Here is a 17,126-nt window from a genome sequence, read left to right as displayed (position 1 = left end):
AAGTCCCCTATGTTTGGATGTCAAATGTTTCTAAGTGTGCTTATCTCGCTTCGATACCATATGTCATGGACTTAGCTGGTTTTGTCTAAGTCATGCGACACTCTTGCATGTTTGTTTATAAATGGTCAACCTCTTTAACACATCTTATAGTCTCTCAATGACTTGTAAAAGAGAAGATGAGTTAGAGGAAGCATTTAACATATGATCCAATAAGAAACTATTTCACCAAACACTTGATAGATAATATAAATTATAAACATAAACTTTGGAAGCTCTGAGTGATCGCACGACAAAAGGCCTAAGGCGATCTCCTCAAGTATCCATATAACATTACTGTAGAATAAGGCAGCAAACCAATCCTAAACGCTACGTAATAGCTCATCTAATTATGTGTCACCCCGTTAGCTCTTGAGTACTGTATTGGCTAACACTTCACACCACAATATGGAGCTAAAAAAATCTCTAAAATAGCTTGTTTCTTAATAGCTTTTTCTCTATACGATAATTGTACACAACTTATGTTTATAATCTTAAAATGACTACAAAAGTCAACCAAAATTAGATTGTCAAACTTACTACAAACCCTCTACATGTTGTGCAAAGAATAAACAAATTCAAAAGACAGAGATATATATAAGTATTACATCAAACATCTTGTTTATAGTTTTTTTTATGATACTACAACCGTCGGTCGTCATAGCTCTTGTCCCCTCCGTCATGTCTTTCTTCAATCCTCCTTCATCTTCCCATTACCTCTCCCATATATTATGATAATTTTGATTCTATTTATATTTGAATAATTATCTTTTGTTATGTGTAAATTTTTATATTATTAATTATGTTTGATAGTAGTTTTATTTTTAAAAAAATTGAATGATTTAATTAGGATGATAAGAAGAACCCATTGATTTCTCACCCAATAAGGATTCTCTATCCCTGTCCCTTGAGGATGAGGGATTAGAGATGAGATGAGGATAAGCATTTCCCACCCTATCTTGCTCCCTTGACATTCCTAAATAAGTTTATTTTTAATAATAAGACAAGTTATTTTTATTAGGATTTTAATGACACTAAGAGGGGTGAATTAGTGTCATAGTATTTTTAATCAAAATTTGAATGATAAATCAACACATTTTGAAAACTCGATTAATCTAGTTAAAGTAGCAAGTAAAGAAAATAAAACTAAGTTATAAGTAAATGATAAGTAAAGAGAGATAAATCAATTTATTGTAATTCAATCTTCCTGATCTATATTCACTTTTGATTCCTCTTCTCTCGAGACCATCGGCTTTCACTATCAATCCTCTTTCCAATGGGTAAAAATCAGTTAATCTTTGTTATAATTTTCTTCTTTTTGATGCTAAAGAGATAACCTTCATACTCTCCCTCTATTGTATCTCTTACCTCTTCCTGTAACTTAGAATTATAACTAAACTTTAAAGGAGTAAAAGACTCAAACTATGCTCAAAATAAGAATTTATAATACTATTCTAGCTAAGGAATGGATGCTCCATCAACTAAAGCTTGAATAAGATATTTATAGGCCTAAAAGACTTCAAGAATAAAATTAAAAATTTAAATCCTCAAAATTTTGAGGTATGGACAGTACTACTGTTGATATTGGGCGGTACTACTATCATAATCATGTGACAAATCTAGGCTCTAGTAATACTAACGTTGACCTAAGTGGTATTATTATTTGGCCTAGATGGTACTATCACCACCATAGGCAGTACCACCATTGGAAACACCGATAAGGCACAAATATCGCTTGTTGATTGACTTATGCAGTACTATCGCTTGGGCTTAGTGGTACCATTACCTAAGCTTAATTTAGACCACCGATTTAATCTTCTAATAGGCCCAATTCAATCAAGCTTCAAGTCCAATGCTTTTTTTTGATAAATTGATATTATTTCAAACTAATACCAATTCAAATTAATATATAATAACCTTGATCAAAATTTTGATAAATCAACCATACTTCAACATGTTATGTGTTACTCTAGCATGTCATCTGATCTTTCGGCACTTCATTCGAACATTCGATATATCGTCCTTTCCTTTAGTATATAACTCATTTTATCGACATATTGATATTCCCACGACATCCAATCTTCCAGTGTAATATTCGATCCTTCTTGTATGATGCCCAAAACTTTAGCATGAAGTTTGATTTTTAACGCTTTGACTAATCCTCTAGCGGAGATCAAATTTTTTATATAATTTTTGACACAATATTTGACTCTCTTACTCAATAGTTAGCTCCCGGTGGTCTAAGTCCATGATTGAAATATTTACTATGTCACTTATCTCAATAATATATTAGTCCAATAAACTCATGGATCATTTTCATCATCAAAATTTAAGATTCAATAATTTTCTGTAACACAAAACTACTAATAAGATATTAATTTTACTTTATATTAGAAATTTTAATGAGAAATAACATGTGCAATTTATTAGATTTTCCATTTATATATGGTTAAATGGACTTGAGTAAAAATCATTATAATATGAAAATGGAGAAAATTGCTCTAAATTTATGATAATTATTTTTTAAAGCAACACATTAAAAAGATTATAAAATTTCATGGAATGAACAATTCCAGTAAAAAATTTCGATTTTTAAGAGCATATGTGAAATGTTGTGCGCATCTGTTCAATACTGATGAGACAGAGCTGTAATCTTCAAATGAAAATGGATTATTATATAAATCATCCAACGAGGGCATTTGGTCTAGTGGTATGATTCTCGCTTTGGGTGCGAGAGGTCCCGAGTTCGATTCTCGGAATGCCCCATTTTATCAATTGTACATTAACTATTAATATAATTTTTGAAAGCCCTCAATATAGCTGAGTTAGATAATTGGACTTAGATAACAACCTCCCAAAATATATTTTATCATTAGAAAAAAAAAATCAGTTGTAGGTCAAAAATCAGTATCAAATGATATACCAAACTATCTTGCTAAACATAAAATAATCCTTTTCATACTAGAGAAAGTGAAAAACGTAGTAACATTGAATACTATATATGAAAATAAGTACACAACATTGATAAGTTGCTCAAGTTCCAAACCAGGGTCACATATAAACCATGCTAAACAAAATAATACAGTAAAAGATACAGCTCAGCTGCAAAGAATCCAAAATGTAAAAGATATCATCACAATGCCATGCAGATACATTCCCTTTATATTTAAATATGCAAGCAATAAATGATTAGAAATAGTGCATGCATAAGTTCTGGCACTCATGAAAAGAATACATTATGTAGAAGGACAATTCTGTCTATGAATACATCAGATTGGCATGGCATAAGCCTAGTGTGGGAGAAAGTCATACCCTCAGCTGTTCATCCTAGTTTCAGACTATATTTAAATTTCTAAGTACATGGGTAGATATCTTCCACAAACCTTAGAGGGCTACAATTGTAGTTTGACGTTTTGACTTCCCGTGAAACAGTCTTCTTCCACTGAACGTATCTTTGGTTAGTTTCTTAAGGTCAAAAAAGCCGCCACCCTTTTTCTCTGGGTGCTTAATGGACCTCCTCAAGGTAACATTCTCTTCCTTCAAGATATCCAAAGACAAAGCTAGCTGTCTGATAACATCCCTTTTCTCTTCATCTTTTCCTGCTATTTCAGCCTTAAGTTTTGCATTCTCCTCTCTAAGCCTTTCTAGTTCATGTTTCAGTTTCATCACTAAATAACGATCAGTCCCTTCATCCGACATAACTCTTGGCTTATTCTCAGCTTCGTTTTCTTCTTGTTCAGGATCATCAACTTCGGATTCCTCTGAATAAAATGAATCGGTGGAAAACTTAGGGCCCTCATCGGCATCACTGCTGCTTATACTCCGTGAACAGCTTCTGTCAAAGAAAGCAGGACAAACTGATATTGAACGTCGCACTGCTGATCCAGATTTTAGTTGATCATGCTGCTCAGCCAATGAGCGATGAGCCCGGTAGAAATCTTCAATCATGTCTACGAGTTGAGGTCTCCTTTTGTAGTACATCTCTGCACGCTTAGCGAAGGAGTCGGCATCTTCCTCTATCAGGTTCAGCATCTGCTTGGTCTTCTCTTCTAGTTCTGCACAAGAAAAACATTCTAATATCATGTTACAAATGACTGCAAAATACAGAGAGACACTTTAGATTTGCTAAATGACACCTTTCTTGTATCCTTGTTCAGCATTTAAGTTTTATAACTTCAAAATGTTTTCAGCAGGGAGACAAATTAAAATCACAGCAAGTTTTGTCAAGTTAAATGCGTACAGTTACTAGACCGACTACTTGGATGTATCCTTGCTGATACAAAATACCAGCCGTTGATGAATCAACATGCTATGATGACTGCTAGCAAACATCTGACGATCTGTGTTCTTCCTGCTATGTTTTACTTAGAAGGGTTGGCATGCATGGAGTGAAATTTTATCAGGGACATCAAAATGGGATCTTCCTAAGCTAATTATACATCAGACATCTAGTTAGTCCCGATTCTTAATAAGGATAGCTCATAAATGATATCTAGAGCTTAAAGTAAACACATCTCCCAAATGTCTACTGAATCAAATAAGGACAAGAGAAAAAAAATAAAATAACAGAGGAGGTGAAAAGGTAAGAAAAAAAAGGAAATTAGAGGAGAAGGGAAGAGAAAAGAAGAAAAAGAATTACAGAAAAATTTTCTAATCTCTTTTATCAAGCTTTGACAGTAATGGATCGGACTGCTACAGGACTTGCACTACAGTCATAAGGTAAGTATTTGATCTATATGTTTTCCATGCTTTCTCCGGAGTATTTTCAGGTATTTACTTCATTGTTTAGGCTATCCAAAGATCTAGCTCAAAATAAATAAATAAATAAAACTACACAATAAAACAAATAGCTATGGTCAAGACGGAAGGATTATTCAAGCATGCATCTGTGAAGGGACGAAAGTTCAGAATGGAAGAACTTTCAACAAGTCCTAAATTTAGACCTTCCTTGGTCAGATGTCAAATTTTAATTTCACTGTTTTGAAATATATATATAATATCATTGCATGTGGTGGGTGTTTTAGCGTTAAAATTTTTTTGTCTTGATTTTGGATGAATCATGGAACATTGAAATTTAACATCAAACCTTGGATGGTTCTACTGATTTATGGAACCCCATAATTTGCCTGCAATCCAAATATCATACATTGATGATACATTCATACATGGTGAATAATTTAGCAATTAATATTTTCGGTCTTGATTTTTCTTTTCGGTCTTGATTTTGAATGATTTACGGAAGACTGAAATCTGTACATATCACTGTGGATGGTTTAATTGAATATTAAGACCACCGATGAATGCATTCATCATATGTTGCATCAATTGCACAGTCATTTTGTTCTAACAAAGATTCAAAGAAAACCATGCAAACTTAAGAATAGGAATGCTAAGCATCCAATTTCATGCATACATGATACAGGACAATAACCATATCAATCTGAAAATGACCAGCGGTTTCAAAGAAAAGACTGACCGGAAAGTGTCGATGACAACCATGAAGATTGTGTTGAACTTTGGAGCCTGTCTTGGCTAGCAAACCACCATGAATGCGATGGACCCTTTCGCACCGTCATCTTGTTTGCTCACTTACCTGCATCAACCATCAACCACCATCATTCAAACAGAAATTATGAGCAAGTGATTTTGCGGATAATAGGCTCATCCATGGGCTTCAAGGCCTCATGGTCTATCGGACATGGATTTCAACCCAAGCAACAAGATACTCACAGATCAGAAACCAATCTGCCCACAGGAGCTGATCAAAAGAGAGATTTCCTGGATCTTTCCACAAAAGTATTCAAGATCCAAAGGGAAGAGACTATGCAACTAACAACGAATGGGAAATCAAAGGAAAGCCACAATTTAGGGTTCATTAGCCATTAATCTTCACGGAAACATCAATCAAAGGAAAGCAACCTTCTCTCTCCTCTCCCATTCCGTTTCATGTTCACTGACCGTATTCTTTCTTTACAGAGAATCTCCTAAACTAAGGGAAAAGGTGGATCAGACAAGGGAGAAAGAACCTGAGAGCCTCTTCTTCTTCGTCGTCGTCTCCGTCTCCTTGGGCTGAGGATCGGAGCACCTCTCTCTCTCTCTCTCTCTCCCTGCGTGATTTAAAACAAGGCGTTCCCACCAAGAAGACCTCCACGTCGTCACTTTCCATTCTGCTTGGGACCCACTGCGCTCACCAATGAAGCATTGACAACAGTGACGAAAAAAATATCACCGCACTCCTCGACTTCCCAACCCCCTGTGCTGTTCAAATGAAGCTTCGTTCGAATCTTCCTAGATACCAAAAAATGCCATTGGCTCAGCTTATTTTTACAGATCATGCCATTCCCGGCGCAATATTGGGCCGGATACGCCTGGCGTATTAGTATCACATTTATAACGCGAGAGCGAGGAGGTATTTATTGTTATAATTTTTAGGGTCAAGTTATTATTTTAATTAGTCAAAATTAAAATAATCCAATTAAAGTAAAATTATTTTATTAAATAATATAATTATTATGAAAATTAATTATGTGAATTCCATCAGTTATATCCTAACTTGACGACGAGACAAGTTAGGAATATGAAATATCTTTGATGATTATATAAGTTAGGAATATAAAATATCCTAGAGTATTTCTTAAATAGGGTTATGGTCCGATTACAGTATCACTTTTAGATTTCTCTTCAACCGTCAAAAAAATATATAAGAGTTCTTAAATATGTTATAGAATTGGAAGGTTAATTCATCAATTAAACTAAAATATTTTGATAGATTCATTAGGTATACTTCCGTATTAATATGTTTCATAATTATTATAAAATTTCATGTATATCATTATGGATTTAATAAGTTTTTATGAAAACGTTCTAAGATTTAATTTTGGTTCTATAAAACATGTTTGATCGATGTGTTAAATATTTAACATTTATATGAATTTTCGATTGTATCTTCTTCTTCTTCTCAATATCCTCATAGTTTTTTTGTACTTGTGTTGCATGGTAAGACATAAAAGCATGTAGTTTAATTGAGATATCAGGACACTGCTGGGAAGTAGGAATCCGATCAGCGCAAGGGTAACTTGGACATTTTATTTAGTCCAGGGGGGCAGTAAGTTGGGACCCGCAGGCTTGCAACGGTCGGGACGACCAAGACGACCCCACCGAGGCTTCGGATTCTCTTCCCACCTTACTTGCGTTCGTCGGTGCAGATTCAGTAACTGGCCAAGAGACCAAACACAGAAAAAGCTATTCCATTGGCGGAAACCTATGGGGCCCAGCGCTCAACTGGTGTTTGGCCGGAACACGGTTGCCTCACTCTGTGTTCGCTGCATGATCTCTTCCCACGTTCTCGTGTGACGCAACGGCTAGTTTTTCTGCTCCGGCTACATCACCTTGGCATATCCCCTTCTTACGCATGGGAGTGATGAACCTAAATAAATAATAAATAATATAAATTAAAAAGGATGATCCAAGTAATAAGATTTTTTTATTTTACTTTTCAAATAAAATAAATTAATGTAGAAAACAAGATAACTTTTCTTTTGTCCATTACAGTGAGTCAACTTATCTTAACACCGTTTCAGTCAACTCTGCTGTGCATCCACAACCCGCATTGACTGCAATATAGATTAACAAGTTCTTTCTTAAAAGCAACATTGATTGAGAACAGTAGCTTCAGTTTTTTCTCTAATTTATACCCAAAGAATATTTAACTGTCTCTAATTAGCACTTCAAGAACTTACCCTTGAAGTAATTAACCAGCTGAGTAATATTTAACTGTCTCTAATTCTCAAGCCTTCTCAAAAAGATCAAAGTTTATGGAAGAGAAACAAAAGCCAACAAGAAAGCCAGGCTGTATGAACCGATCATAGAACAATTAGATTCATCAGCAATCCAATGGTAGCCACTGAAGGCCACCCATTTATTGCATTCAAGCTTTAACAGTGAAGTTAAAGTTGGAACAGGTGGTCATGATCCCCAGCAGAGTTGAGAGAAACCCCAGCCTCGAACTCGCCGGATCGAACAGTAGGAAGCTGTTCTCCAGTTGGTATCCGCCTATGACCATCGCTTGCTCCGCCTTCGGCCCACCATCGACGAATGCCAAGCACGCCGTGTCCTTATCTACCTGCTTCAATGAATTGGCTCCGAAGATGGTCCAGTTCCTCCCTCCTGCCAGCATCACGTCGATCTGTGGCACACCGTATCCGACCCTCGTCGACCCCAACGCCGTGCTGTTCAAGCACAGACCGAAGGGCTTCACCTTCGGCGCCCGCGGGATAGCCTTGGTTGCCGCAGCAAAGGCCTTGAGGAATGGGCGATATATGTGGCTCGTAAGGGTGGTGTAAGGGGCCGCAGTGCTTATCATGACGCCGCCATGGCCAAGCGAGTCGAACTCGAGCATGCGAGCCAAGAACGGCACCGCCTCCCTGTTCACCGCCAGGCCCTTCACTTCGAGGTAGTACGCGGGGTTCCTCGGGTTTCTCAGCAGAGTCGTGTACGTGAGACGCGCGGCGACATCCACCGGCGGTGCTGCAAGGAAGTAGAAGGGCTCGGTTCCGAAGAACGCCGCTCCCGGTGCCGCTCCGGAGCTCGGGAGGCAGATGGCAAATTGCTTCTTTAAGTAAAGCTTAGAGAAGAGCTGCGAAGGAACGGCGAGGCCAGACCGAGCGAGCCCAGCAACACCGACGGCTGCGGCCGGTAGCGAGTTCAGGAGGCCTTTTGGCGCACAGGACGAGACAACCTCGGGAACGCACACCGCTGTAGTAGGGTTCTTCCCATCTGTGGAGGAAAGGGTGACGCTGGTGAAGGTCAAGTCATCGGGGGAACACATCGTCGTAACCGGGTTCACCGGGTAGGCGGTGCAGGTGCAAGGCTGCTTGTCGATGGCCGCAATGCGGGGGCAGCGCGGAGGGTGGAAGGCACCAGCGGCGGCGCAGGCGGTGGAGTTACAAGGGACGGTGGGGTGTTCGGGAGGGCATGGAAACCATAGCAGGGGTCCTGCGAGGTCCAACACAAATTGCTTGTCGGTGTTGAGTGCTACGGTGTAGAGAGATGTGGAGACGTCCTTGGTAATGGGAGCTACGAGGGCTTTGGCTTCAGATGGGAACTGCTTTCCCGCAACAGAAGGTGGTGTTGTGAAGAAGGTGAAGGTGAAGGTGATCAAGAAGAGGAAACAAGGTGCCATGTTTGTTGGCTTCGGTGGAGTCGGAGTTCGAGGTAAGAAGCTTATATGAAGAAGATGAGGGTTGCATTCTTCTCTCATACTAGTAGGATATTATTGTTGACTATGGAGGCAAGCCATTGTCAGTGTGATGTGGTAGGATTGTTTAAACTTAAGGCTAAACACTCATCTTAATGATAGCTTTGACTTCTTATCTTGCTTGCATTGCATGCTGTGCATGACCTATTTGTTTAACCCTCAAGAGTACCTGATCTTGAAATATGTACTGAGAGATCTATTAGTTAATTTCTAATTAACTATTTAAGAAAATTACAAAATATATCATTGTAGCTAAATTCTATTAGCTAAATGTTTGGAATGACATTAAAAATCAAATGTATTACTCACCCCCTTCAAAAATATACTAGAAAAGAGTTTTCTCCAAAGTCAGCAATTTTTATATTTGTCCCTTTAAATTTAAGTTTAGCTATACATGGAGAATTAAATATTTTGGAGTTAACATAAATATTTGATATTTTAAAACTTGGAAAGGGTGAACGTGTAAAACACTAAAAGAACAACAACCTACACGTTCATGCCCATCATGTAAAGAATTATATATCTTCTCCAAAGCAGGATCTGCAATTAATATAAACATAATTTCAATCTGGTTCATGAATTCCTAACCAAATCCAGGGTCATCCCTGCACATGGTGGAATCCAAGTCCGATCCCCGTCCCAACTAATAAATAACGTGCCCGTCCTTTAAACCCCGACCAACGACTGATGCGACTCACCCAATTGGTCGCCATCTGCGGGCCCCGGCCAAATCAGCCATTCGATGCTCCTCTTACTTTTACTATTTACCCCTCTACGGCCCGAAACGGTCAACTGTGGGAGAAGACGGGCAGCAGTCGGTCACCAACCTCTTGCTTCGCTCTCGGGGGTCGCGACCGACGACCGGTCCAACCGACCAGTTCAAGAAATCGTCCACCGTTGCCGTGCCAATATGGGGGGCCCCTTTTCATCTCCAATAACCACGCGGTATACTGGCGGGTTGAATAACAAGGGTAGAAGTACAACGAAGTATGGAATAACCTGATATCCTTACGCTGAACTTTTTCTCTTTTAGCTTTACCGCGTCGACGTCACGCTGCTGCGTCGTATCGTGGGCCCGGGTTGGCCACCGACGAAAAGTAAAAAAGTGGGTAGTGAGATCGGTTTGCCGTTCGAAAGGCGACGAGATTTTGGGCATTGTGAGGAGTTCAAACCACGATCCGAGGCAATCAACTGCGTAGCCGCAAACAGCAGCAACACCACCAGACGAACTATTATTTTCCACGTAACCAACTACCGGTCCCACTTCTATAAAAGAACATCTTTTGATTGACACGTCATTTCTTTTCACGGATTTATTACCGCAGCCGATTCCTCCTCGAATCTCTCGTAAAAACCACGATACCGAGCACACAACTGCGTAGCCCGAAACAGCAGCGTTTTCACTGGCGAATCATTGTTCGCCACGCCATCATTTGTTGGGTCCCACCTCGCTGTAAGAGGACTCAAACGACCCATCATTGGACATGTCATCGGGTTGCAAGGATTCCTTACAGCAGCAGATTCCTCCTCAGATCTCTGCTACTCTCTCTCTCGCTGCCGTCTGTAATAGTTAACATACTAAATGGTGTCCGGAAACCGTTCAACAACATGTGAGTGACAGTTCCTAGGGTTCAACGCCACCCATCTCTGTTCGTCTTTGTTCTCTCTACATACTCTTTTTGGGGGGGGACTTGACGACGAATTCTGTGTCTGTCTACGCGATCCACACCTCCAGTCTTTGATCACCGGTAGTTTTCCTTGTCGTTTCTTCTTCTTTCCACCCCGATCTCTCCGATCTTTGTTTGGAGTTGGCTTTTTGGTGTTGAATTCATTTTCTTTCTCATTTTTGGATCGGCGCAGGACGAAGGCGCGATGGGGGCTGGTCAGGTGCTCGTGGAAATCCAGCCTCAAGAACTTAAGTTCGCATGTAAGTCTCGACGCGCGAATTTGTTGCTTGATGTTCTTGATCGGTTGGTAGGTTTAAGATTTTGAATTGTTGGTTTGCTGTAGCATTGATGAGATGCATAATTTGATCGGATGGATTACCATCTAAGCCAGCAAACTTGATTATAATGCTTGTGATGCTGCTTATCAAAAGATGTTTTTGCCTCCTCTTGATAAAAGAAATGGATCCCTATATGTTTCATTGATTGCATATATCAAATTGTATTAAGATCTGGTAGTGTTCCAGAATATTGTATAATACCGTTTGGTAATACAGGGTGATTTTAGTTATGTTTACATCATGATCTCGTACCTCAGTTCTCATCTCAGCATGAAAAGTTGCTATTTGGAATGCAAAATGATGAAGGATAAGGGGGAAAAGTTAAGGGAATTATGCTATGGACTTAGAATTGATAGTGGTAAAATAATTCATTATCCAGAGCAAGAGCCAGGGGATGCAAAGCATGATACATGGGTTTTGTTTTTTATTATTTTTATTTTTTGTTTTGTGGTGTGTTTGTATTTGCATGCTTCACTTGTGTTTATTGGTGTTCATTAGATAAAGATGCACATTCTTTCTGCTGCCAGGAGCTAGTGATATGATGCATCTCTTATAAAAAGTTACAGTAAGAACTGGTAGTTGTATCACACTAGTATTGGATTTCATGAAAGTCATAGCTGCTATCCTGCTGAAGCTCAAACATGTTAGCAAGGAACAGTCATCCATCTCTCTCTTTCTTTTGGAATTTCTTATGTAATTAACCTTCATATTATTCTTTCTTTGGTTATGATTTGTTTGGTATTGTCTTCAACAGTCTGCTCATGCTTAGTAGTTTTGTAACTTCAATAGTCTCAAAAGTTTATATTATACATTATATACCCCAGAAAATTTAACTGAATCTGTTGTTTAAAGCTTCAAATTCCTATTTTTGAACATCAATCTGAAAGTTATTTTAATTTTAAAGTTAACAAAATTTCTGATCTTATATATTGGTACTGACATGATGTCTTTTCTTTGTCTATTCTAGTTGAATTGAAGAAGCAGAGTTCGTGTTCTATTCAACTTGAAAATAAATCCAAAGATTATGTTGCTTTCAAGGTTAATGCTTCTCTACTCCTGTATGTCTTTAATTTAGAGATAACAACTTTTAGAGATGGGATGATAAGCTGTATGTTCTGTGTCCCAGTACAAATTGTATCTTGGAAATGTTATATTTGAAATAGCTTCTTCCCATTTCATTGATTTACAAGTACTTTTGTTAGATTAGTCACTGTTGTCCACTGTATTCAAAGATTCTTTTGCACTCTTTTATGGTTTGCTCACACCAAATGTATCACTCGATAGCATCTGCTTCTTTTTTCTCTTTTACTTATCACCATATTGTGTTTTCAGCTTTGTTTTAACTTATTGCTACTTTCTATTATAAACTGCCCTTTGTTTAATTTGTTAAGCATCCTAACATCGGAAGCAATGTTCATCATCATTTTATTTGTCGACAGGCCAAATCATTTCCTTGATGCCAACTTGAAAATTGAAAAATATGTTGAAAATGGTCTAACGTGTTTTTCTTTGGAGCTACTTGTAACTGTGAACATTCTCTCTCCATTCTGTCATTCCATTTTACATATGAGTGGTCTATAATGGTAACTGATTTGACTGTTATCATATTGATTAGGTTAAAACTACATCTCCTAAAAGATACTGTGTGAGACCAAATATAGGCATCCTTCTGCCCAGATCAACATGTGACTTTACAGGTCTGCTGTCTCACTTCTATTTCATCATTTTAACTATGTATTATCCAGTATTGCTGATTTATGTTTGCCAGCTAGCTATTATGGTACACTTATAAAAGCTGCTATATATAATGCAGCTCCAGAAATAGATGATTATGGGTTCAAATTGGACACAGTGTGCTATCGGGAACTACTTAAAATGGACAGACTTCATGATAGGTTTAACATAAGGTTTAAAGCAATAAAATGGGCCAAATTTCCAACCGTTTTGAGTCAAGGAATTATAGGGACTGAGGTGGAGTAGGTTGGCATGATGAGCTTGAAGGCACTATTACATTTTTCAGCTTTTATGCATGTAGGAATGAGGATGGCCTTACATGCTACACCCCCATGCTAGTCAGCATACATGTCATTGATACAGTATGGTACAGAGTTATACTGACATATCTAACTAGAGAAGCCACAAGACAAGATCTTCTTAACTTTAAAATGGATGGATTAGGATTGTAACCTTTATCGTTATAAGTTGAACTAGTTTGATGAAAAACTTGGATAAAATAAAAGCTTTGTGGTATTGTTTTACCAGTCGATGACCTGGTTTTGTCATGTCTTATTCATAGGAAGTCCTGTAACTCAGTTCCCAGTACAGTTCTGTCACCCATGTTTAGGACATTGCATAATCAATTGAATTGTTGAAGTATGTATTTAACTGAAAAGAAGACAAGAATAGATCAAGAAAGGAAAGCTTTGTAAAATATTTGTCTTTTTATCTAATCTTAGAAATGTTGGATAATCTTTTTTAGTTTGTTTTGTAAGTTACTTTAATTTATGCATTTGAAACAATGTAATAACTTATTATAGGCTAGTTGTTTGATGAATTTTGATTGTTATTTGAAGTTACATCTTGAAAAATTAAATCTATAAATTTTCAGCAACAATTAAATGATTATTAACAATACCATATAATATTTACAAGAATTTAAGTAAATTTGAAGATCTTGAGAAATTAAAATTATGTGTAATGCTTATACAACAACAACAAATCCATAAGTTTCAACTATTTGGGGATACTGATGATGAATCTGCATTGATTCTGGGCAAACAACTTTCTCTTTTTTGCTGGAATAAAACATTTGGTGATTGAAAACAATGTCATATAAACTAAATGGAAGATACAATCTAAAGCTGTTTTCTGACTGCTAAAGATAGCAAAAGAAGCATTTGATGCAACACCAAGAATGTAATAGTTCAATTGATCACTATGTAAGTTAAGATTGTATGGATCATTTTCTACCAAATTTCCTCAGTTAACCATGTATTTGTTAAAGTGCAGGTCCTAATACATAAAATTGTTGGCTTTATGTCTTGAAATTTTGAGTTCTCTTTCTTCATGTCACCAATAACATGATCTCATGTGCTTTCTTAATATCTGACAAAATTGGTGGAGGAGAATATTAGAAGGCCTTACAAGTTAGCACTGAAGTAAAATAAATGATTGAATTATGTGGATTTTATAATAGTTACTGTGTTTTGGATTAATGGGCATCTATTCTTTTGTTTATTTATATGATTATGCAATACCATTTTAGTCACTATGCAAGCACCAAAGGAAGCTCCACCTGATATGCAATTGAAAGATAAGTTCCTTGTTCAAAGCACGGTTGTTCCTTATGGCACTACTGATGAGGACATTGTACCAAGTTTTGTGAGTATACATTAAAGTATTACATTTGAATTTGCAATATATTAGTTTATGTTTTGATAACCTCCGTTTCGGTTCAACAGTTCTCTAAAGAAAATGGAAGATATATCCAAGAGAACAAATTAAGAGTCGTTCTTGTAAGCCCTCCACATTCTCCAGCACTAGAGCCAATTAATGTGGCTTTAAGGCAGGAGCCAGCTAATGAAATTCCTGATTCGGCAGTAACTTGTATCCCCATTGATGGTGTTTCACAGCAAGAACCAGCTAATGAAGTTCCCATTTTGAGAAACATTTCTATCTCAGATAATGTGTCTGTGAAACAGGAGCCTGTTCAAGAAATTACTATATCAAAAGACACTTCTATTCCAAATGAACAAGCATTGAGTGGTGTGGCTGAGATTACCCCATCTCATGTAAGATACTTCTATTCCTAGTATGATTCATGTTCCTATTAAACCGTAGAAAGCTTACTTGAGCTAATAAATAGAATTTTGATCTTCTAAATTTCTTGAGTTTGGAAACAGATGTTTAATCGTGGTGCACATATACCAACACCATGGTGTCATTTGCTCTATATTGGGATTAGGCTTGATATAATTTGCATTCTCAATGTTGACATGGTCTTTGTATACATGATATTATTATTCTGTCCCTTTATTTCATGGAGATAGTTAACCTGGCTGATGTTTGTTTAGGTTGGTAAAGATATTGATGACTTGAAGTTGAAGCTCAACAATATTGAAGTTAAACTGAATGAGGTTAGTTAAATTTAATACATATGTGGCTATATTTCCAGTTTTAATGCTATTTGTGGTATCTGTTACTGCATCAGATAGCTATCCTCTGTTATTAGCACCTATCCATTATGCCACATGCTAAACTTCACTTATCTCCCATTACATGATTTAGCAAGCAGCCTTTCTCAGAATATAGTTATTCTTTGGTTCTTGATGTTTGTAACTAGCAATTGAGAAAAATCAAGATGTGATGTCTTAATGAAAATTGGTTGTGTACTGAACTATTTTAGACCATAAAAAATTATGCTTACCTTTATGTTCCTCTGAAAATTAAAAATTGGTCCATCTATATGGGTTTAGTGTGTGCAGAAAATGGATTCTCTGAATTACATCAGTACATTACTATTAGAAACTTACTTTGATTTTTGTCTATACATCCTGTTCTTTTAGGTAACAATTTTTTATAATAATTATTATAGTCTAAGGAATGGAAACATTTTTGTAGGCTGAGAAGATAATAATGAGCCTGAGGAAAGAGAACAGTGCAGCAGTACAGGAGAGCGAGAAGTTACAACAGGAAATTGTGAGTTTACCCTTTGTGGAAACAAATTTATGAGTCATGCTACTTATAAATATAGGAGAGACATTAAGCTTAAATATTGTACACAATTTTCTTAGATATATGCAGGCAAGCAACTAATGCCTTCTTGATGCTGCAAAACTCATCATAGATTAGATCATCTCTATAAATGTACATTTATTTTTGTCTTCTTTCTCTTCACAATCATGCTTATTAAAAGTTTATCCAGGGTAGCAACAGATAATCTCTCTTCTGATGATCTCCAATCTCCTATTTGGTAGATAACTTTGGCTTCCCTTACCTATTGGCATTTCTTTCTCCTAACCTACTGAAATTGGCAGAACCACATTCTGATAGAGCATGCTTGTTGAGCCACAACATCATTTCGTCCTAACCCATTGATGATGAGATGCATGGACATAGTGTTAATAAGTTTGAAATTGGCTACCTGCATCAGCTATATGCATGCAATTTCAACATGCATTGGGCCATTTGCATTCTTGGAGGATCATCAAGAATTTTAAAGTTTGTCTTGTGGCTGTTGATCAGCAACAATTAGCAGTCATTTTGATACATCATGTTCTGCGGTAAATCTGCCGTCACGTTTTTCTGGTCTACCATTAATCAGTGGTACCATTTTCTTGTTTCAGGCTTTGCTGAGGAAGAAAAGTGCTCCTAGAATTCAGGCTGGTTTTCCATTTTTGTTTGTTGTCTTTCTGGCACTTGTTGGCATGACACTTGGATATCTTTTGCACTCATGAAACCCATGTCAAAGCTCAAGCCTGAATAAGTAGCATCAGAGCTAGAAACTATAATTCATAGAAATAATCGCTGGTGTCCGCAATGTTGAATATCAGATATCTGTGTTAGTTTTTTTTCTAGGGCTAAGCTCTGTCCATGTGTATGACCTATATGCTTGTAAAATGACAATTTTTATACTGTGTACAAAAATAAAACTATTACCATGCCACTATCCTGATCTGCTTCATATGACTATTTCCCGGTCTTAATTCTTGTATGCATATATGCATTTACTAATACAATTTTGCAAAAATATGCTGACTTTTGGGTATTCTGTTTTTCCAATATTTAAATATCCTTTGAGTTGATTTCTGAGGAATCAACAAAAATAGT

General features: G+C 37.1%; 3 protein-coding genes and 1 non-coding gene across 4 annotated transcripts; 2 read left to right on the top strand and 2 right to left on the bottom strand.

Annotated features, from left to right (window-relative positions):
- The first annotated feature begins 2,729 nt into the window (after window positions 1–2,729).
- TRNAP-UGG (transfer RNA proline (anticodon UGG)) lies at window positions 2,730–2,801 on the top strand. Its single transcript has one exon. It is a non-coding gene; the product is annotated as a tRNA-Pro (tRNA).
- Window positions 2,802–3,165: 364 nt separating this feature from the next.
- LOC103995340 (protein NETWORKED 3C) lies at window positions 3,166–6,152 on the bottom strand. The gene is made up of 3 exons (XM_009415907.3): window positions 6,063–6,152; window positions 5,513–5,629; window positions 3,166–4,091 (listed from the first exon to the last, which is right to left on the bottom strand). The coding sequence occupies exons 2-3, from the start codon at window positions 5,610–5,612 to the stop codon at window positions 3,421–3,423; spliced, it is 771 nt and encodes a 256-aa protein (XP_009414182.2). The 5' UTR covers window positions 5,613–5,629; window positions 6,063–6,152; the 3' UTR covers window positions 3,166–3,420.
- A 1,586-nt stretch (window positions 6,153–7,738) lies between these two features.
- LOC135618241 (chitinase CLP-like) lies at window positions 7,739–9,231 on the bottom strand. The gene has a single exon (XM_065119108.1). It carries the CDS (start codon window positions 9,215–9,217, stop codon window positions 7,964–7,966), a length of 1,254 nt encoding a protein of 417 aa, XP_064975180.1. The 5' UTR covers window positions 9,218–9,231; the 3' UTR covers window positions 7,739–7,963.
- Window positions 9,232–10,799: 1,568 nt separating this feature from the next.
- LOC135619686 (vesicle-associated protein 1-3-like) lies at window positions 10,800–16,965 on the top strand. Its single transcript, XM_065121940.1, has 9 exons — window positions 10,800–11,040; window positions 11,153–11,219; window positions 12,265–12,335; window positions 12,913–12,994; window positions 14,563–14,678; window positions 14,759–15,088; window positions 15,371–15,433; window positions 15,918–15,995; window positions 16,643–16,965. Exons 2-9 carry the CDS (start codon window positions 11,165–11,167, stop codon window positions 16,751–16,753), a joined length of 906 nt encoding a protein of 301 aa, XP_064978012.1. The 5' UTR covers window positions 10,800–11,040; window positions 11,153–11,164; the 3' UTR covers window positions 16,754–16,965.
- Window positions 16,966–17,126: the final 161 nt, after the last annotated feature.

Source organism: Musa acuminata, chromosome BXJ2-8 (assembly GCF_036884655.1).
Source record: "Musa acuminata AAA Group cultivar baxijiao chromosome BXJ2-8, Cavendish_Baxijiao_AAA, whole genome shotgun sequence".
In the NCBI taxonomy this organism is placed as follows: domain Eukaryota; kingdom Viridiplantae; phylum Streptophyta; class Magnoliopsida; order Zingiberales; family Musaceae; genus Musa; species Musa acuminata.
The sequence above is the reverse complement of the archived record's forward strand: the minus strand, read 5'-3'. Positions and strand labels throughout refer to the sequence as shown.

What these genes read in the sequence shown, in the direction of transcription:
- LOC103995340 (XM_009415907.3), bottom strand. Translation starts at nt 5,612, where the DNA reads ATGACGGTGCGAAAGGGTCCATCGCATTCATGGTGGTTTGCTAGCCAA. An exon ending in GTTGTCATCGACACTTTCCG is followed by an intron (nt 4,092 to 5,512) that starts GTCAGTCTTTTC and finishes TTTCTTGTGCAG; the next exon opens with AACTAGAAGAGAAGACCAAG.
- LOC135618241 (XM_065119108.1), bottom strand. Translation starts at nt 9,217, where the DNA reads ATGGCACCTTGTTTCCTCTTCTTGATCACCTTCACCTTCACCTTCTTC.
- LOC135619686 (XM_065121940.1), top strand. Translation starts at nt 11,165, where the DNA reads ATGGGGGCTGGTCAGGTGCTCGTGGAAATCCAGCCTCAAGAACTTAAG. An exon ending in ATCAACATGTGACTTTACAG is followed by an intron (nt 12,995 to 14,562) that starts GTCTGCTGTCTC and finishes ATACCATTTTAG; the next exon opens with TCACTATGCAAGCACCAAAG. An exon ending in AGAAGTTACAACAGGAAATT is followed by an intron (nt 15,996 to 16,642) that starts GTGAGTTTACCC and finishes TTCTTGTTTCAG; the next exon opens with GCTTTGCTGAGGAAGAAAAG.